The sequence below is a fragment of the Barbatula barbatula genome (assembly GCF_947034865.1).
Source record: "Barbatula barbatula genome assembly, chromosome: 7".
NCBI classification, from domain to species: Eukaryota; Metazoa; Chordata; class Actinopteri; order Cypriniformes; family Nemacheilidae; genus Barbatula; species Barbatula barbatula.
Genome location: NC_136770.1, coordinates 15,279,525 through 15,301,146, shown reverse-complemented (window position 1 = coordinate 15,301,146; position 21,622 = coordinate 15,279,525). Strand labels below are relative to the sequence as shown.

Sequence of the window (21,622 nt, the reverse complement as noted above, 5' to 3'; positions counted from 1 at the left end):
TTAGCCATTGTTTGTAAAATATCACATTTTTATTGCGATCTTCTTTTTATAGCCCCTTAAGAAAATGGGTGAACGGATTCGCAAGTTTCAAATTCTGAATGATGAGATCTTTGCCATTTTGAACAAATACCTGAAGTCTGGGGACGGAGAGAACATGCCAGTAGAACATGTCCGTTGCTTCCAGCCTCCAATCCATCAGTCACTGGCCAGCAACTGAGACGACTGTACATCAGCTTAAAGCAGAAGGGTGTCATGATAGTGGGAAACATGTTTAGGGAAATTTAATCTCTAGGACCAGATTCACTGTCACATTCTCTTGCAGGGTCACCTTTATTACACAAGCCTGTAGTGTTCACAGAGGAAATTTGTAACATAATTGGTTTAGCACATCTCAGGCAATATATATTGTAAGCCCGATATCAACAAATGTGGCACAGTTTCACTGTGCATTTGAGCTCATTCACATATGTGCCTTATTATAGACATATGAATATTATTTCTGTGTTAATGTTAGCAGAGTTTAACTCATTTTCATGTTTTATATTCGGGGAAGGATGTGGGTTGGGAGATGGCCAAGTGGGATTATCAATTGATCTGTGGTGGAGTTGCATGCTAGGTTCTTTTTTTTATTACCCTGAAAAACTTTCAGCGTAACCAAGTTCTTACTCTTGATAAACAAGTGCCTTTTTGTAATTGAGTCATGTAATCAAGTTTTAATTAAATAAAGGTATCAAATCTTGGTTTAAGATTCATTTTTTCTCAAAAGCAAAACAACAGATCACCCCCACTAAAGGTGAATTGTTCCTTTAAATAAGAATGGCTGCACTGTTGACACCTTATCTATCTTTATTACGAAGTCAACACAACTAACTTTTTGTAGAAAGAAACTTGGTGCATGTAAATACAGATATCTGTACATAATATATAACAAAAGTATTTTAAAAACATACAGGTTTATATTTACAGTGCTACGGTACATGAGGAGGAATGAGATGAGATGAAGCCTTACTTTCTTGGTTCAGATTAGACTACATGGTAAGGCAAATAAAACAATAACTCTTAGTACAATCAATTGGTCCATCTTTTTTGCCTCAAAAGTTGATTGTCTTAGGTTTGTTAAATCTTCAAAAAAAACTGCTTCACACTGGTTCCTTTTTAACCCTAAGAGGACGTTAGAGTACCGTTTCTTCTGGAGACGCTGTCAAATAACACCTCTCTATCTCCAATGTCCTCAGTGTCTTCATTCTGTAGCAGTTCGTAACTGGAGTGATTATGAGCTGCCATGCCATTTGAAATGGCTAAGGTTCGCTCCTCTTTCCTAATGGACACAGGCAGGGTGGCCAAGCTAATGCTAACGTCCTTAAAGGCGTGCAGTAGGAAGATGCCTACGATAATTGTGATGAAACCGCTCAACGTGCCGATGATGTCATCGGTGGCCATGTGTTCCCATTCTTTGAACAATATGGCAGAGCACATGAGCACAGAGGTGGTGAAGAACACGTAGTAGACAGGCGTCACTAGAGATGTGTTAAAGATGTCCAGTGCTTTGTTCAGGTAGTTGATCTGTGTACTAACACAAGCTATCAGGCTCAGCAGCAGCAACCAGGCCAAAGGGTTTCGCGCCACTGGCATCCCGGCAATGGCCTCCTTAATGGTGATGCCCAGTCCCTTGACGCACGAAACGGACAGTGCTCCGATCACAGAGCAGATAGTGATGTAAACCAAGATGTTGGTCTGCCCATGGCGCGGTCCCACCACGAAGATGAAAATGAGAGCTACGATGATGACCGCTGTTGCGAAGACCACAAAGCCTGAAGATGGATGGAGAAGTGTTACTTTTTGAATCAAACTGACAAATGGATGCATGAAAAAACACAAATTTATCAATAGAAAAATATATCTGCAAGTTAAAGGTCTGTTTCACTTTAATAATTTCTAGAACAGCCTTTTAGACTTATTATATGTAATATGTACAAATAAAATACTGGGCCGTTTCCAAAAACATACAACATTGAATGTATGGTTAATTGAACATCTACAGCCAACCGAAAAATTATTCAGACACCAGATATAATTTTGGATATTTTTTACTAGTGGGGGGAGGAAATGGTCACATTCCCAATATTTCTTCATATAGTGGACTTAACAGTAAAATTTGTAAAACATTTGGGACAATTTGGACTTTCTATCCAAATGAATTTGTTCTGGCACAGTTTAACTTAAGTTCTTGTCAAATTCTTTTACCATTTTCCAAACTATAGCGAATAAACTGTGATGATGTGAAACATGTTGAAAGTGTCTGAATATATTTTGTTTACCCAAAAATGAAAATTCTGTCATCATTTAACCCTCATGTTGTTCCAAACCTGAATACATTTCTGCCAAACTAAAAGAAAGACACTATGTATATTTTTTTATCTTTGAAAACCAAATAGTTCTGGTGCACTGTTATCTACGATAGCAGGAATAAAATGACTACTATGAAGATACTGAGAAGACCACCAAAATATCTTCTTTTGTATTCAAAGGAACACAAAAGTTGTAGGAAATGTTGCTTCATAAAGTTCTTTGTTCTGTTCAACACAAAATAAGATACTTTGAAGAATGAAGGAAAGCAAACGGTTCTGGGCACTTTTGACTGCCATTTTAATTGTTCCTACTACAGTAGTCAGTGCTTGTAACCAAACATTTCTAGGTCACCAATCTTCCAAATATGTTGGATGAGAACTAAGAAATGGGTTATGTGTACAAGCGTAGTGATGAACTTCTGATGTTGTTTATTTCTAAAACGACTTAAAACATTCCTAATCTGTCCTGTGGATCAGCGATTAGAGCATGGCTCTCCATCATGGGTTCGATCCCAGGGGATTGCACATAGTCATAAACAAATGTATAATACAATGCAATGTAAGTCGCTTTGGATAAAAGCGTCTGCCTAATGTATAAATATAAAATGTAAACAACGACTGGGGAAAGCCATATCTCTGTCAAATTTGACTTGTAATGAACACTAGCTGTTGTCAAAAGAACGAGCCGTTATTAGATGAATCAGGTTAAGCGTTTTCTCCTCCATAGAAGTCCATTAGAAGGAAACAGCTCAGCTCAAGGCAGCGCAAACTGAGAACATTACATTTTTCTGATATCACGCTGATATTTGATATCGGTGATGATTTGGTACATAAAGCCTTAAACTCATCCTTACAGTATAGGCTAACGGACTCTTACGGAAAATGCTTAACGTGAGATTATTCACTTTATCCGTGGAATAAGAGCTAGCCTTTAAGGCAAATAAAAACCCAAATAAGATTTAAGTCCGACTAAAGCACCTGCATGACATTTTCAAGTCAAATGACTGTTTTAATCCGACTGAAATCCAACTTTCAAAGTGCATGTAAGCAGACTTGCAGTGATTGCTGTTTGACAACAAGTGTCACATTTCAAAATGGCCCTTTGTTACCTCCACGTGATGTCATAGCTTACCTGGATCGACCAGTTTTTTGGCCATGTCTTTTAAGCTGTCGATCTCTTCCTCTTTGGGTGCATGTATCACCATGGTAGTGGAACCCAGGATACTGAGAAGACAACCAAGCTTTCCATGCAGGTTCAACCTCTCCGACAGAAAGTATGAAGACAAGACCGCACTGCAAGAGCAGAAAACACAAAACAACTTCTTATCCTGCCACCATTTAGAAACAAGTAACAATACTCATTAGGCAAGTATGATTCCCAAATGTGCCATTTTATTCATACATAACACTATGTGGAAGCATTAACTGATGCATACAGGACTAATTGTTTTCATTCAGGATGGGACACGGTGTAAAACAGCTGAGCCTGCAATAGTTCCCAGTGCAAGACAGTATTATCTTTCTGAAGCAAAGCAGCATTAAAATCTTTCACCATCCTTTCCGAGTGACAAAAAGCAGTGCACAAACGGTTCACAAACCTCACGAGTACACTGAGAGCGCCGAGAGGAGTCACAAGGGTGGCGGGAGCAAAGGCGTAAGCAGCAAAATTGGCACCTTCACCGGCCCCCACTGTCAAACCATACAAATTTCAAATAGTTACTTCAACGCTGTCACTAGACGAGCTCATCCACACAAAAACAGCTTGTGAACAGTTGTGTCATGTAGGTCACATACTTGATAACAGGCCTGCCCACCACAGCCATTCTTTTAAGTATGCGTGACCACCTTGGCCTGAAAAGCAAGAAATGTCACAGTTAGACACGTGAAGTGTTGTTTGTTTTGTAATGAATGGCATTGGCTAATAAGATGATTCACATAGGTTAGGGTTGAGGTTGGGGCTAAAACTAAGTTAACGGGAAATGACACCAAAGTTTGCCAAACTCTGAACTTTGTATTGCTAACAAATAAATGAATAAAAGAGGGTTTCCATTCTTCAGACAACATTATGAAGTATTTCAAAGAAATCAAAAGGTCAGATATCTTGTTTGTGATACAGTACACAGTTCTATACACAACATCTAACATCCATAAAATATTTCTGTAGAAAAACATTTTAATTCAATAAAACATTTGACAAACATCTAGTGGAAAAAGGGTTCGGCTTCAGACTAAGAAACGGTGAAACCGAAATGATAGTTTCAAGCGTCTATGACTTTTTAGGGGAAGCACAAATGGCATCGCTGTAAAAACATGCGAATACCTTTATTTTTATGTGTATGTGAGCACAGATGGTTAGATAATTCTTAAGATCACATTTGAAAAACCTGTTTCTTATCAGTGATTAACAAAAATGACCTTTTAAAAGGACTCATATGGCGCGAATACGAGTTTTTCAGGGTCTTTGGTGTGTTATAAGTTTCCCATGCTTCCCATTAGACATGACAATTTGCAAAAATTAAAGTGTCGGAACGAATGATGCCTTCTATCCAAAAGCGAATGCTCACCCAGACCTGCCTGAAACGCCTCGCGTAACCACACCCCCACAAATCTACGTCAGTTGGTGGTATGGATTTGAGTCATGCCGCGGTCACACTTGACTTTTCCATGCTTTGACTTCCATTCATACGCATGCGACAAAACGGAAACACAAGCTCGTCCGACGATATTTCGCTGCGTGGCAAAGTTCAAGTTTGGTGAACTCAGATCTGCGAATTCGTGTCACGTGAGTGCGTGAGACCCATAGAAGATCACAGCGTGACCTCTCGGTACAGAACTGTGAAAAATGGAGGAATCGCGCCTGTTTTCATAGCTCCGTCTGAACGATCTTCGCATGCTCAAGTCTGGAAAGTCTGACCGCGGCTTAAGACCGCCCACGCATACCTGTCAGTACATTGCTCTGGAACCTGATTGTCCAAATATGTTAAGAAGCGTTACATTTCCGTCACACGATTACAGTATTCGACCAATCACTACGCACTGGTTAACTGACCAATCATAGCACACTTCCCTTTTAAGAGCGATGAGCTTTAAAAAAAATCTGCACGTTTCAGAGAGGTGGAGCAAAGAGGAGATACAAACGGTATGTGGAAAATGCAGCGTTTTTAACCTTAAATCGTGTAATCACATTGCATAACATCGAAAACAAACGAAAATTATATTTTTTGCCGTGTCATGCGACCCCTTTAAAACAAACGTTCAAAAATGTTGCCTTACTTGAGTGAAACTCTTACACACCTATAAATCTGAAGGTGCATGTATAAAATTCATTTTGGAATATAAATATCGTCGCTGTCCTTCCGAAAACGTGGAACTGGAAAAACGGTGTCCTTTTTAAATGATTAAATAATGTGTTGTCAAAGTGGACGAATGCGTTTGAATACTTTTTATTGGTTAGATATTTGCAAGTGACAAACTAAAAGCGTGACTGACCACATAATGATGATTTATGACACACACAGAAAATAGAAATCACGAAATATAGAGATACAAGATTTTAGAAGGACAGCAGCTATATAGCGGAGCAAACGTATTAGCCTCTGTCATTACATAGCAAAAACACTTGCAATGTTTTTTAGAATTTTAGTTGTGATTATTTTGTCACAACATGAGAGACTAATGCCCATAGTCACATTTAAGTTATCGCATCAGCGTGTTATTATTCCAAAACATGAACGATATATCATTAAATGAGTAGTGACTCATTCAACATTTGGACATAGTGTATATTTTCAGATAGACAAACATATTTTGTCAAGTCAAAAAAGAAACGTATAATCATGCTTTTCATCATAAAGTCATCGTATTATCTACAATTGTCATGTTTAATAGATTCGAATATATCAGTATGTGAAGTGTGTGTCAGTGCGTGTATGGAAAGCGAATGATTAATAGATGTGAGTGGCCGCTCAGTTATTTCTACTGTGCTGCACCTTTACGTTTAAACAATGACAAACCTAACCAGGTGTGCCCAAACAAACCACCCTAAACGCTTCCCTGTCCATACCAGTAAGACGTCCCTGGCAATGGGGGTACAGTGTGTGTCTTGAACGAAACCACTGGTTTATAAAAGGTTACGAGCATTAAAAGTTGCCTACCTGCTCGCATAGAGCCCTTTCTGGCCAGTCGAAGAAGTCCTTTCTTCTTTAGAATAAAACTACCCCCGATAAATATACTGGAGCTTATGGCCAAGCCGAGGCCTATATAGAAATCGTACTGTCCTCTGTCTGGTCCCATAGTGTCGTCGGTAGAGTTTCCACCTGTCACATTGACATCAACGCATAAAAGATTCACTCCAGAGGAGCAGTCCTGGCCAACTGCGATACCTGTCGCACAAGAAAAACAACCGAAATGAGTATTTCATTCAAAGTACGCAACTAGTTTCAGAAAGACTTTACCATACCGTTCTTATAAGAGACATTACAGACATGACAGCTCATACGATCTGAGCTTGTATTCATGACAACACACACACACACAGCTCAAACACTGAATGAGGAATGACAGCTGCATGATCTCTACAGTGTAATGCAGCGTGACTAATATGACGACATACGCAGCATAAAACAGGAAATGAGTTTGGAAACCACGCCGTCTTGACGTCCTACTACGCGACAGCAGGCTCGTGCTGTAACGAATGTAATGCTATAAGCTCAATCGCATCAATCGATTATTCGCCCGAAGTCGCAATGAAGGGTAGGAGACATGCGCATCAAGCCGATCCAGCAAACTTTCCGGAAGCGTTAGAAGTGAGAGCAGGCGCAACCACCGAACGACACCCGTGTTACCCACAAGTTACCCGTGTGTACAGCATTAATGTCAATCGAGACGTCGGGTGGGATTCACCTGACATGCAACATAATGACAACTTCCCTATTCAAACAGCCAGACCCAGCCGGATAGCCTAGCCCAATAACGTTAGCTCCATCAATGAAAGCAAAACACATATCTTAAGATCACGCGCGGCCAGCGAAGGTTGCGAAGTCATACCTAGTTGCGTTTAAGCGATCAACTCGACATCGTGTCGGGTCAACAGATACGTCACAAATTTGACTTTCGCATCGTCTCGCGACCATGAAATTCAGACGCGATGTTGACGGGAAGATCCATCTACACGGGAGAAGTGGGCGCGAGAGCGCATGCGCGGAGTCGCAGACGTTCTTTGATTGGTCATCTGACGTCCTGCGTCCATATCAGGCGTTTAAAGGTTGTCACGAAATGAACGAGTATGAAAACGTGTTTTTGTTATATATGTATCGGACATGCGTATTTTCCCTGGCTGACACAAATAAAACGGAGTTGATAAACACCGTTAATTAAAACAAACCTAGATATACAAAAACGTTTCCCAACAAAAGTTTAACCGAAACGCCGATGGATTGACGAAGCTAACTTACCAGACATGTAGTCTGGTAGCCTCGTATTTAAAACAACGGAAGATTAAAAAAAGATGTTAGTTAACAATTCGTTTTACGATCAACGAGGGAATGATCACGATATGCATTCGGAGAAACCGTGCGATATACCACTAAAGTGACTATACAAACAATTAACAAACAGCGTAACTGACATATAATAAAATACACAAACACTCACACTTTAAATAACAAAACTCGTACTTTTTTTTAAATGATTTCCGTTCTGTGCCGGGACGAGATCAGGATGCGCGAAGCACAGAAACTAGGAAGCAAACTTCATGTGTACAAAGGTGACAAACAACACCCCCAACCGGTCGTCGTCACAGCACGCGTAGAATGACATTAAATGATTGATGACTGATCTAAACTGTCAACTGGAGTTATTCCAGGCAAAATACATCATTTATGTTACTTATAGTAGTTTATGCTAGTTAGTTTATCAGCGATCTTATTTAAGATAGTGATTACTAAAGGCCAAGATATTTTCACCAAGAGAAAAATAACCTAGAGAAATTAGAATAAATTAATAGTTTTATTTGCATTAAACAATCGACCACTGTAATCCATAAAAAATGGAACCCACATTATTATTTGTGTGTAAAACAATAAATGAATCCACATCAACTACATTTTTTTATAGTCATAAAACGATTATTTATTAATAGCTTAAATTGAAACTTACATATAGCAATAAAGGTTTTTTTAATTTAAAAATAATTAATGTAATCTTGTATATAAAATGTTGTGCACCTTTTCTAAGGCTAAGGTAGGCCTACTTGGTCCTTGTTATGCTGATAAAAATAACGTATTGGGACCTGTACGTGTTAATTCCCATGAACACTTGGTTTGGTTTAATCTTAATGTGGTGAAGTGCCCCTTTAAGCTTGTCCCCGCCCCATGATTAGGTGGCGGGCCATATTTGGACTATATAAGGGGCATCCCCAGAGTGGTAGGATATTGCGTCATCATTGCGTCATCGGGGTGTTGGTTGCCGGTGCTCGTTTACTCGGGTGCGAGCTGGTATCTGTCTGGAGGTACGAATCGTACTGCTTGAGGCTGTTCCCTTTACCTTGCTGCCTAGTTCCAGGGTAGAAGAGCAAACCGATCGCACACATTACGTGGTGCTGCAAGGGACCGACGCTCTACTGCTGGTGCGGGAGTGTCCGCTGGTGTCTGTCGGGAGCTACAGAGCGTACCCGTTGAGGGTTTCCCACTAAATCGCTGCTGAAGTTCCGGTATTGTAAGGGAGATCTGATCACGCGTGTAAAATTGCGTGTTGGGAGTGACTGCTGCTCTTCTGCTCGTGAATGGGAGGAATGAATGGTTTGCCGGATGTTTGAATGGAAGTCCTGCTGATCGGGGGTTAAAGTGGGCGTTGATTACTACGCTGGTTTGCCTCGACGCTGCTGTTTTGCTTGGATTTATTTGTTTTGATTTATTTGTTTTGCTTTGATTTATTTGTTTTACTTTTGTTTATTTACTTGTTTATGTTTATCCGTCTGGGTTATAATTTACTTTGTTCTTTTTCGTCCTCAATAGTTTACAGCCGTTTTTGATAACCGGCTGGCCTATAACTGTGGCCGGCAAGGGTTTATGTACAGCGGTTGCCTACGGCTACCGTACGGTTGGTTCTTTTGTTTTGTTCTTATTTTGATATTTTGTTTGTGTAGATGTTGATATAATTGATGTGTTTTGCCTTGCTACTATTTGTAAGCAACGGTGTACTACTTGCCGTCGATAGCTTCTTGCCGTTAAATACTGTCTCCTGAGAGGCCACCATTACCTGTTTTAACAGCTTTTCTTCTTGTTCTCAGGAGCGGGGTGACCCAAAGGCGGGCAGGCTAGCCATCATATGCCGGGTGACGGAAATTCTCCTTTCAGTGTGCGGTAGAGGTTTTCTTGTAGTGTATCTCACTAGTGTGTGTGTGTGTGTGTGTGCTTACGAAGTTGCGGCACGGTGTCCTCATTGTGGGCTAATTTGAGGCCCACCGCTTAGCCTGTCCAGCTAATGGTGCACCCCAGCTCCGTTACGAGATCCTGCATGTTTGTGTACTGATTGAGCTTTGTTGCTCACATACCAGCCAGTGGCTTGGCCAGCTAGTATCATTGTTTTGCTGACTCAAGTAGTTTTTAAAGTATTTATGATAATTAAATAAAGAATTCTATTTTTTTATACCTATTCACGTCTCATGGTCTTGTGATTTGGAGGGAGGAACGAACTTGTGTGCCCTAGTAGGGGTATTTCCCCAGCTGATTCCATGCTGGGGTGGCGTAGTCGTGACATTTTAGTTTTACCACTGGAGAGCGTGCTCTCAAGTACTCATATCGCCACATCTGGCGTAGTCGGCAGGGTCCTCTTCTCCATATACTGATCTGAGACGTGGATGATTGGTTTTTTTGTTGTGGGTGATTGTTGTGTGTTAATTATAAGGTTTTTTTCTCTCCAGTAGAAGCAAAACAGCAGTGTTTATTTGGCCTGGGAGTGTGCCTTTTGGTAGTAAGCTGAGTTCCATCTAACGCGTAATATTCTTTATTCAACATTTTTGTAAGTTTTCCTTCTACGTTGTAAATTAACAATGGAAGACGAACTACAGGAGTTAAGAGAATTAGTAGCTCAATTGAGAGCTGATAATCTAAAGTTGCGCCAAGATCAAGCTCTGGCCAGTTCGCCTGGTCTTAGTACTGAACCCCCGAGGCTACCGGGCCCATCTGTAGGTACATCGCAACCCGTAGACACAGGCACATTGCCGGAGCGTTTCGTGTTTATACCTAGGGACAGAAAGTGTTCAAAGTTTAATGGTAGGTCGGGTATAGGGATTACTGAGTGGGTTGAAGAAGTGCAGGCTTGCATGAGGGCTCGACATTTATCCATGGCAGACCAGTCCTTTTTCTTATTTGATCATTTAGAGGGGGAGGCACGGGAGGAAATTAAGTACCGGCCCGTTAGTGAACGGGAAGACCCCAGTAAAATTATCTCCGCCCTAAGAGAACTCTATGGGTGTACACAGTCATATGTTGCCTTACAGGAGTCGTTTTTCTCCCGAAGGCAACAAGAGGGTGAGACCTTGTTAGAATTTTCCCTCGCTATCATGGGTCTCCTAGAGAAGGTAAAGCAGCAGTCACCAGTCGTGTTACCAAATGCCGAAATGCTTTTACGTGACCAATTCGTTGAGCACGTTCTTGACAGTGCTCTTCGTCGGGAATTAAAGCAATTGGTACGTCGTCAGCCTGCTGCTACACTGCTCGATATTCGTAGTGACGCTATTAGGTGGGAACGGGAGGGTATGCCTGGAGGGGCAAGAAATCGGAGCCACTCTGTTCCATTAGCTCATGGGTTTCAATATGGGGTGCAAGGAGGCGTGCAGCCGCAAGTAGATCGCCGCTCCCCGCCCGCCGAGATGAGTGAGCTTTAAGGAAATGTTAAAACTGCAACAAGGGCAGCTGACTCAGCTCGCCCAGAGCGTCGCCAAATTGCAGAACCCACCTCGTAACGTTCGGCCGGCTCGTGCCGGTTTTGTTATATGTAGGCGGTGTCAAAAACCTGGCCATTTCGCAAGAGATTGCAATGGAGACCGTGTTCCTCCTCGCTCGCCCTTGCCTGACCGAACAGACACCAGGACATTGGGAGATAGGCAGCCTTATTCAGGTGCGGCATCGGGAAACTAGTTCCCGCCGAGTTGTTGAGCCACAGCTCGGGTGGGGAAAACGTAGGCTTGAATGGTGGTGATAGTAACGGATCAGGGTCATCTTTAATGTCGTCATGCCCACATTTGGTCGTGGTTATGGGAGGTGTATCCGTGTCTTGTCTGATTGACACTGGTTCAATGGTTTCTACCCTTACTGAGAGTTGTTTTCGAGAGCACTTTGAGCCATGGGGCCATGATCGTCTTAAGACTTGTCAGTGGCTGCAGCTTAGGGCGGCGAATGGGCTGTCCATCCCCTACATAGGCTATATGGAGTTGGACGTTGCGCTCTGTGGAAAGTTGTTTTCAGGATGTGGAGTGTTGGTAGTCCGGGATCCTCCTGGTGGTACCAGTGCTCAAGCTCCTGGTGTGTTGGGGATGAATGTATTGGGCCGGTGCTACCAGGAGCTCTTTGGACAGCATGGGACCTCCCTTTTTAACTCTCCACCTGCGTCGAGTGTGCCCAAGATAATCGTCCAAGCATTGCAACGCTGCCATCAGGCGAGCATTCAACCCTCGTTGGAGAGCATAGGTAGGTTGAAGGTACGTGGGCCTCGAGTAGATCGGATTCCAGGTGGCACGATTAAATTCGTAGCGGCCACTTGTTCAGAACTGTATTCTAGTGGCATTGCACTTTTTGAGCCCCCAGAGTTTGGCTTGCCGGTTGGGCTTTTGATCTCCCCTTCTCTAGTGCGAGTGGTTAAGGGGACCGTGTATGTTCCCATTGTTAATGTAGGAACTACCGATGCTTTATTGTACCCTCGTCGGGTGATAGGTTCCTTAACCAACGTGTCTGTGGTGAGTTTGCCCCCTGGAATTTCGGAGTTGAGGCCGGGCGCTGTTTGTTCAGTCTCTTGTCAAATGGGTGTTTCGACTGAGCAGGGACAGTTGGATGCAGTAGACCTATCTCATTTGCCGGTAGGAGAACAGAGGGAGGTTAAGGCCCTTCTCTGTAAGTATCAGTCTGTGTTTTCCACTTTTGAGGGAGATGTCGGGTGTACAGATTTGATCTCTCATGATATTCCCCTCCTGGATGATGCCCCCACTCGGCAGAGATATCGGCGTATACCCCCATCCGATTATGATGCAGTTAGGGTACATATTAACCAACTATTAGAGACGCAAGTGATCCGAGAAAGCTGTAGCCCATATGCTTCGCCACTTGTGCTTGTCCGGAAGAAAGATGGCAGTATACGCATGTGTGTAGATTATCGACACCTGAATTCAAAGACGAGGAAGGATGCCTTTCCCTTGCCTCGTATTGAGGAGTCCCTGGATTCGTTAACGGGTGCCCGTTGGTTCTCCACTTTGGATTTAACCAGCGGGTACAACCAGGTGCCCGTCACTGATCGGGACAAGCATAAGACTGCCTTTTGCACCCCATTTGGTTTATTCGAATGGAATAGGATGCCATTTGGGCTCTGTAATGCCCCCAGTACATTTCAGCGACTCATGGAGCGTTTGTTTGGTGACCAGCAGTGTCATTCATTACTTTTGTATTTGGATGATATTATTGTATTTTCTTCCTCTGTGGAGCAGCACTTAGAACGGCTAGAAGTTGTTTTGGGACGACTAAAGCGAGAAGGCCTTAAGGTTAAGTTGGAGAAGTGTGCGTTCCTTCAGTCAGAGGTGAGGTATTTGGGCCACGTAATTTCCTCCGAAGGGGTGTCTACAGACCCTAGTAAAACCCAGGCAGTGGCACAATGGAGGCGCCCATCTAATGCTACAGAGTTGCGTTCATTCCTTGGCTTCGCTAGCTATTACCGCCGCTTTGTGGAGGGGTTTGCTAAGATTGCAGGCCCTTTGCACAAGTTGGCAGCGGAATTTTCGGGTGGTAAGCCCAAGCTCAGGAAGCAAACAGGAGCAGGGTTTATGACCGCTTGGAATGAACAATGTCAGAAGGGTTTTGAGGAGTTGAAGTTAAAACTCACTACTGCTCCTGTGCTCGCGTATGCTGATTTTTCTCTGCCTTTTATCCTGGAGGTGGATGCGAGTCATGGTGGTTTGGGGGCAGTCATCTCGCAAGAACAGGACGGGAAGGTTCGTCCAATCGCATACGCTAGTCGCAGTCTTAGGCCCACGGAGCGCAATATGTCTAACTACAGCTCCATGAAGCTGGAGTTCTTGGCGCTCAAGTGGGCCATGACTGAGAAATTTAGGGAATACTTGCTGGGCAGTCAGTGTGTGGTCTTTACAGACAACAATCCGCTGAGTCACCTGTCCACCGCAAAACTGGGGGCCACAGAGCAGCGTTGGGCTGCCCAGCTGTCTGCATTTAATTTCCAGATCCGTTATAGGTCAGGGAAAAGTAATAAGAATGCTGATGCCCTTTCCCGACAGAATCCCCCGGGGAGTGGAGTGCTGGGTGGACTGGCGCCGGGAACTGAAGTGCCGGCTGTGTTACAGCAAGTGCGGGGAGCCGAGCAGGTGCTTGAGGTACACCAATCAGCGATTACGATCTTGCCTAGTTATTTGGGGGAGGATCTTTGTCGACTGCAGTTAGCAGATCCGTTGATCTCTGAGATCTTGCCCTTTTGGAAGCGAAAGGCCCGTCCGGGGATAGAGGAACGTCAGCAAATGTCAATTGAGGCCCGGAAGTTGCTCCATCAGTGGGACCGCTTCGTGGAGCGAGACCAGGTACTTTATCGTAGAGTCTATTGTCCCAGTGGTGGGGAGGAGGTCTTGCAGCTGCTATTGCCTGCTGTGCTGAAGTCAGAAGTGCTGACACAGTTACATCAGTGTCATGGACATCAAGGCATTGACCGAACTGCTGAGTTGGTTCGACAGCGATGTTACTGGCTTGGTTTGGCCGCAGATGTTGTCCGGTGGTGCCAGGAATGTGAAAGGTGCCAAGCGGCTAAAGACACGCAGCCAGTAGCTCAGAGTTTCATGGGTCATCTTTTGGCCTCGAGGCCAAATGAAATCGTGGCCATTGACTTTACCTTACTAGAGCCATCTAGGTCCGGAGTAGAAAACGTGCTTATTATGACTGACGTCTTCAGTAAATACACTCTTGCGGTTCCTACGCGGGACCAACGAGCCGAAACCGTGGCGCAGGTCTTGGTTAATGAATGGTTTTATAAGTTTGGCATTCCCGGTCGCTTGCATTCGGATCAAGGACGCAATTTTGAGTCTCTACTGATCCACCAGCTTTGTGGATTGTATGGAGTGGAGAAATCTCGCACCACTCCTTACCATCCAGCTGGAAACGGCCAGTGTGAGCGTTTTAACCGGACCCTGCATAATTTGTTGCGCACTCTGCCGATATCTAGAAAGAGAGATTGGGTGGCATGTCTGCCCCAAGTTCTCTTTTATTATAACACTACTCCGCATCAATCTACTGGTGAGTCACCCCATTTTTTAATGTTTGGCCAGGAACCACGATTGCCCGTGGATTTCCTGTTGGGTAGGGTGCAGGAACCAGTTGCCGGCACTGTGCACGAATGGATTCGGGAACATCAAACCAGGTTACAAGTGGCTTTTGAGAGTGCACAAGAGCGTTTACAAATAGCAGCAGGGAGACGTAAGGCAAGACATGATCAGCGGGTCCGGCATGTTCCCTTGGAGGAAGGGCAGTTGGTTTACTTGCGAGAGCAGGGCCACAGGGGTCGTCATAAAATTCAGGATCTGTGGAGCCCAGTCGAGTATCAGGTGGTGCGGGCTCCAAAGGAAGGTGGTGGGGTCTATTCCATCGCACCAAGGGATGACTTGAGTAAGGTAAGGAACGTACATCGTTCACTGCTTAAAGGCCGACTCCAGAGAGGCGTTTTGGCGGAAGCATCTTTGGGGGAACCGGGGGAGCCCTTAATGTTAGGACAGGATGACGAAGAGGAAGAAGTAGACCTGGTCGGCGTGATGCCCAGAGGCCCCGTTGCATGGGGTGGGGAGTCGGAGAGATCTGACCGGCCCAGGCAAACTGGACCTCGGACCCCAGAAGGCGTATTAGAGGTGCTTCTGTCGGGGCCAGTTAGTTCCCTTGGTGAGTCAGGGAGTGGATCAGCCAACCCCCCACTGGTTTCGGATTCTTTAGTGGGTAGACAGCCAGACGAGAGAGAGCCTCTGATACGAAGAACAGGAAGAGTAACTGCTGGTCACCATTCAAATCTTCATCACCTACCTCGTACTGGGAGGATTGTACCCTCCAACTCCGTATCTAATTCTGTAGCTGCCATTTTTAGGCCTTGGAATTGAGGTGGGCGGTTGCCTATCGTCGGGTCGGCGATTCAAAAAGCAGGGGTAGATTGTGGTGAAGTGCCCCTTTAAGCTTGTCCCCGCCCCATGATTAGGTGGCGGGCCATATTTGGACTATATAAGGGGCATCCCCAGAGTGGTAGGATATTGCGTCATCATTGCGTCATCGGGGTGTTGGTTGCCGGTGCTCGTTTACTCGGGTGCGAGCTGGTATCTGTCTGGAGGTACGAATCGTACTGCTTGAGGCTGTTCCCTTTACCTTGCTGCCTAGTTCCAGGGTAGAAGAGCAAACCGATCGCACACATTACGTGGTGCTGCAAGGGACCGACGCTCTACTGCTGGTGCGGGAGTGTCCGCTGGTGTCTGTCGGGAGCTACAGAGCGTACCCGTTGAGGGTTTCCCACTAAATCGCTGCTGAAGTTCCGGTATTGTAAGGGAGATCTGATCACGCGTGTAAAATTGCGTGTTGGGAGTGACTGCTGCTCTTCTGCTCGTGAATGGGAGGAATGAATGGTTTGCCGGATGTTTGAATGGAAGTCCTGCTGATCGGGGGTTAAAGTGGGCGTTGATTACTACGCTGGTTTGCCTCGACGCTGCTGTTTTGCTTGGATTTATTTGTTTTGATTTATTTGTTTTGCTTTGATTTATTTGTTTTACTTTTGTTTATTTACTTGTTTATGTTTATCCGTCTGGGTTATAATTTACTTTGTTCTTTTTCGTCCTCAATAGTTTACAGCCGTTTTTGATAACCGGCTGGCCTATAACTGTGGCCGGCAAGGGTTTATGTACAGCGGTTGCCTACGGCTACCGTACGGTTGGTTCTTTTGTTTTGTTCTTATTTTGATATTTTGTTTGTGTAGATGTTGATATAATTGATGTGTTTTGCCTTGCTACTATTTGTAAGCAACGGTGTACTACTTGCCGTCGATAGCTTCTTGCCGTTAAATACTGTCTCCTGAGAGGCCACCATTACCTGTTTTAACAGCTTTTCTTCTTGTTCTCAGGAGCGGGGTGACCCAAAGGCGGGCAGGCTAGCCATCATATGCCGGGTGACGGAAATTCTCCTTTCAGTGTGCGGTAGAGGTTTTCTTGTAGTGTATCTCACTAGTGTGTGTGTGTGTGTGTGTGCTTACGAAGTTGCGGCACGGTGTCCTCATTGTGGGCTAATTTGAGGCCCACCGCTTAGCCTGTCCAGCTAATGGTGCACCCCAGCTCCGTTACGAGATCCTGCATGTTTGTGTACTGATTGAGCTTTGTTGCTCACATACCAGCCAGTGGCTTGGCCAGCTAGTATCATTGTTTTGCTGACTCAAGTAGTTTTTAAAGTATTTATGATAATTAAATAAAGAATTCTATTTTTTTATACCTATTCACGTCTCATGGTCTTGTGATTTGGAGGGAGGAACGAACTTGTGTGCCCTAGTAGGGGTATTTCCCCAGCTGATTCCATGCTGGGGTGGCGTAGTCGTGACATTTTAGTTTTACCACTGGAGAGCGTGCTCTCAAGTACTCATATCGCCACATTAATATTCATATTCAATATCTTGACAGTTAATAAAAATAATATTCAATACAAGCTACTCATGTTTAGCTTTAGTTTGGCTCCAAGCAAGCGTAGCTTCTTGAGAGATACGTAATAAAGCAACACCTACAGATACTGTGATAAAACCACAAATAATCCCCAAACAATCCACAATACCAAGCGCTGTCCATTCCTTAAAAAGAATAGCAGAGGCCAGGATGACACAGGAGGTGAAGGTCACATAGTAGATGGCCTCAAACATGCTAGAATTAAAATTCTCCAAGGCTTTGTTGATAAAGGTAAACTGGATCAGTATACTGACTATAAGAATTCCCAGCAAACCAAGGAAGAGGTAAAATGCTCTGCTGTCACTTGTAGGTGTCCCAGTAAAGGCCTCCTGGGCAGCCAGTCCCAGACCTTTGCTACTGGGCACAGTAAAACTCCCAAGGAGAGAACAGATGCCCACGGACACCATAATGTTAGATTTTCCGTGAGTTGGAGACAGCCAGCCGATCAGAATTATCAGTAGAAGGACCACCAATGAGGTATAAACCAGGAACACTGAAACATGGTACATTTGAGAATATAAGATTATTTAGCAATTAGTGTAATAAAGAAACATGGATAGCAAATTTCAAAGACAAAACAGACCGTTACCCAGCAATATATAAAAACAGAATTTCAGTAGCAAATTCTATTTTATCAGAAGAAAAAACACAGTTTTGGATCAAAAGTAAAATTGAATAGATGATTACATGACTCTATACAATTTATCTTTCTTTCTAGTTCGCATGCGTTTCTAATGTCTTTTGTCATGTCGCGTCCTGTGTAGACACGGTGTAAGCATGTCTACTCCTCAACCACAGGGCTCACATTAATACCTGGATCCATGAGTCTCTCTTCTAGTTCTGCTCTTGATGTGACGTTCTCGGACTTGGGTGAATGGATGATGAGTACAACCGAACCACAGCAGCACAAAGCACAACCAAGTTTCCCAATGAGATTCAGATGTTCTTGTAGCACCCATGCAGCCAGAACGGCCCTGGTTAACCAATCATATAAATCATGACATTTCATGTGACACTAGATGAGAGTGATATAAATAAATGTAAAATAAATAAATTACAATGTGTAAACGAATCACGATTAAGATTTATTGGATTACTGGATAATTAAAGAATAAAGTCTTTGCTCACCCAAAGAGGACACCCAGGGCCCCGAGTGGTGTCACCACAACAGCCGGAGCAGCATTGTATGCCAAGAAATTTCCTATTTGTCCCACAATCACTGTCAAATAGAAGTCAAACTTAAATCGACAGATTAACAATAGTAGCAAAGGACACATTACTAAATTAGCAGTATTACAGTAATACTGTAACTCACTTGCAAGTGTACCACACCACCACACACAATCGGTTAGGTAATTCCGACCTGCAATGATATAAGGACATTACAGATTATGCGTCTCGTTCTGTATAATTATTTTATTTGGGATATGGTAAGGATATTGGGATCCCCAATTAAAAAGTACCTGATTTGCGGGCTCGTAGTATCCCCTTTTTCTGGAGAACAAATGTAGATCCATTGACAAAACTGGATAGAACTGCAATCACAACACCAAAGACTGGAAATGCAGCTTCGTCCATAAATTAAATCAAGATGGCTTTATGAAAATAATACGATCACACTTTTGATTTTGAATGGCTTGTTATATTGTGGACTTTGTCATTCGTCTAGGAGCACAGACCAACATACAGCCTGAAGTGAGAAGCGATGTACGGGAGATCCCGGAAGTTCATTCTCTTGTGTTACAAACTAACGTAACCGACATATATTGTTTAAGACAAATTATCAAGCATATTTGTAATTAAAAATAGTTGATGGGCTTTTTAACGCAAAATGAAAATTATATACAATTTGCATAAATATGTGCTTTCACCTGGACAGAACCTGCACAAGAACAGCTTCAAAGGTGTTAACAGCAGGTGGCGTATCAATATAAAAAGTCTCAGTATACCGTTCGGCGTCTTTTGTAAAACCAACGTCTACACATAATTATAAATAACGAATACATCAATGTTACATTTATTTATACGTTTCCATAAGTATTTCTAATAAATTAAAAACAGCACCTACAGCTTTGCATCTATCGCTATTTCACTACCGAATAATAGCTATTTTACAAATTAAACTAATTGTACAAAATCTGTTAGAGAAGCGTTTAAAGTTTAAACCAACAAAATGCACATTTTTGGGTATATTCCTAAAGGTAGTCAGCGTCTTGAGGCACGTGTCTCTACGCCTGCTTGTGATTGGTCCGTGTGATGTCCCGCCCTTCGTCCAGTGGACGTCACCTCAATCTTCATATTTGTTTGGCTACGGATTCCGTCAGTCAGCCCTCGATATGGCCGACATTAAAGTGCATTAATTCTAGTGGCAGGACCGAAGGAGCAATTCAATAAGACAACCGATCAGGTAAAATATACTTTGGTTGCGTTACGTCATATACAACAGGACAAGATAGCTGGGTTACGGTATTCAAATGTTGGGATGTGTTGAAGAAAGTCAGGATAGATCGCTGTCAGTATTTGAAAACGTCCTCTCCTTTAGCAGCTAGCGGATGACAGCCTGAGTCCCATCAACAACACCGATCACAGGCAGCAACCTGCAGCTTTACAGCCCACATCTGTTGATTTACCAAAATCTTTCTCCATACACATGCATGTCTCATGACAGGTCATTAAACGCCGAGAAGATGACGCCAACACCCAGTTTGCATCGTTTCATAAGCGCAGGTTGATGAGCGTCGTCTTCATACTCGATCATATGTGCATGTTTCACATAATGGACTGACAACGTTCGTATTAACGCTTTTTGCAAATGACTGTTTATCAATGAGTGCGCAAGGAGGTGGAAAACAAACAGTTCAAGGTTGACTAGGCTTGAAGTTATAATGAGTATGTGGTTGCCAGGCCTATTTAATTGTCTTACCAATGCGTTAGAGGCTTGTAATGGAAGAGTCTGTACTGAAAGTATGATGCATATTCATCTGACTATAGCTGTGTCTGTTTCCCAGTTCTCTGAAACAGCCTTATCTCATGTTTACATAAACCACTGTGCCTATGGAGAAATCCATAGGTAAATAATGTAAATCAACTGGGGGATGACTGTTTTAATGAGAAATAGATAGCGTGACCAGAGCTTTGCCGTGTAAACTTTGATCCGTGAATGTGTCTCTCTTTAGGGACTGCAGCCAGGAGAGCAGAGGGAAGGATGCCATCTCCATCTTTTTCCCTCGATGCCCAGCTGCGCTTCCACGACAAATGGCTGAAGATAGACCTGCAGGTAAGGTTCTAATGAATTTTGTGCAAATATTCTCTAGTTTGATGCTGAAATAGAGAGTGGTGGTGTTTTCTGCACTGTTGATCAGCATATGTATCTGTATTTGTTCAGCAACACCAGCAATACATTTACTACGGCTCAGCAGATGAAGAACTTATTTGTAAATACTTACACTGAGCTGTTGTTGTGAATATTTTCTGGTCTGTAGCATCTTGAAAGCATTGCTTGGGGGATGTAGCTGTTCAAAAGCTTGTATTGTTTTTTTTTTTGAAAGACTGTTCCCAAAGCGTTTTATTTGAGCTCTCAAAGCAAACTGAAGTCTCTTTATTCTTATTTACATCCTCTTGCCTGTGTTTACAAGGACACTTGTCATACAGACTGCATTTGTGGAAAATACGACAATAAGTAATGCTTTAAAAGAATGAGGGATCAAGTTCTTGAGGTGTTTTTGCTTTGAACCTTAACACCGTCTTTGGATGTGTAATTGTCCTTTCTAAATTTTGTGTATGGGATTACATCGCCAAACAATCTTGTTTACGTTACTAGGCAAACACTTCATTACCACGGCATCATGGACATTTGTTTCTGTTCCTTATGAGAAACAGAAAAATATTTTTATTAAATGCAATGTTAACTAAGTTAGGATTTTTAATGCCAATTGTTTGTAAACTTAAGCTTTTCATAAACCTGTAATGCTGAATGGTATGTGTCTCTTCCCCAAAAATAAAAAAGTGGTCTGTGTGTGTGTGTATATATATATACACACACACACAGACCACTTTTTTTTTTTTTTTTACTTTTTTATAATTATATTTATATATTAGTATATTTCTTTTTGAAGTAGTGCTGAACAATTGTTTTCATATACTTTGGTATTTATTGTACACGGGTCTCCAAGGTAGCCAAGTAATAAAATATGTTAACGTAATACGTTTAACTTTTTTTCTGTGTGACTAGTCATATAAATTAAAATGCAGATTTAGATATGAGAATAAACTAAAGGTCTAAACACATCTTGTTTGCGAAGGTGCCTACTTATTTGGAAGCAAGAAACACGCAATG

The 21,622-nt window shown here is 42.9% G+C and overlaps 3 protein-coding genes across 12 annotated transcripts in view; 2 read left to right on the top strand and 1 right to left on the bottom strand.

The window, feature by feature from the left end:
- cyfip1 (cytoplasmic FMR1 interacting protein 1) overlaps window positions 1-740 on the top strand; it is a 36,526-nt gene extending 35,786 nt beyond the window's left edge. For all 4 annotated transcript variants that reach the window (XM_079460669.1, XM_079460671.1, XM_079460670.1 and 1 more), the window contains exon 31: window positions 53-740. In XM_079460669.1, coding sequence (XP_079316795.1) covers window positions 53-217 — 165 coding nt within the window. In that variant the 3' untranslated portion in view covers window positions 218-740. The remainder of the gene's footprint in view (window positions 1-52) is intronic.
- Window positions 730-19,021, bottom strand: nipa2 (NIPA magnesium transporter 2). 5 transcript variants are annotated; one of them, XM_079460678.1, is made up of 9 exons: window positions 18,750-19,021; window positions 18,602-18,649; window positions 18,415-18,505; window positions 18,100-18,260; window positions 6,503-6,730; window positions 4,143-4,199; window positions 3,947-4,037; window positions 3,481-3,641; window positions 730-1,811 (listed from the first exon to the last, which is right to left on the bottom strand). In XM_079460678.1, exons 1-9 carry the CDS (start codon window positions 18,862-18,864, stop codon window positions 1,162-1,164), a joined length of 1,602 nt encoding a protein of 533 aa, XP_079316804.1. In that variant the 5' UTR covers window positions 18,865-19,021; the 3' UTR covers window positions 730-1,161. The 5 variants fall into 5 exon arrangements, with proteins under 5 accessions (XP_079316804.1, XP_079316801.1, XP_079316803.1 ...); XM_079460675.1 differs by lacking the exons at window positions 18,100-18,260; window positions 18,415-18,505; window positions 18,602-18,649; window positions 18,750-19,021 and adding an exon at window positions 8,024-8,141; XM_079460677.1 differs by lacking the exons at window positions 18,100-18,260; window positions 18,415-18,505; window positions 18,602-18,649; window positions 18,750-19,021 and adding an exon at window positions 8,001-8,108.
- Window positions 19,022-19,595: 574 nt separating this feature from the next.
- The window catches only part of herc2 (HECT and RLD domain containing E3 ubiquitin protein ligase 2), a 50,943-nt gene continuing 48,916 nt past the window's right edge, over window positions 19,596-21,622 (top strand). For all 3 annotated transcript variants that reach the window (XM_079460445.1, XM_079460444.1, XM_079460443.1), the window contains exons 1-2: window positions 19,596-19,693; window positions 20,463-20,563. In XM_079460445.1, coding sequence (XP_079316571.1) covers window positions 20,492-20,563 — 72 coding nt within the window. In that variant the 5' untranslated portion in view covers window positions 19,596-19,693; window positions 20,463-20,491. The remainder of the gene's footprint in view (window positions 19,694-20,462; window positions 20,564-21,622) is intronic.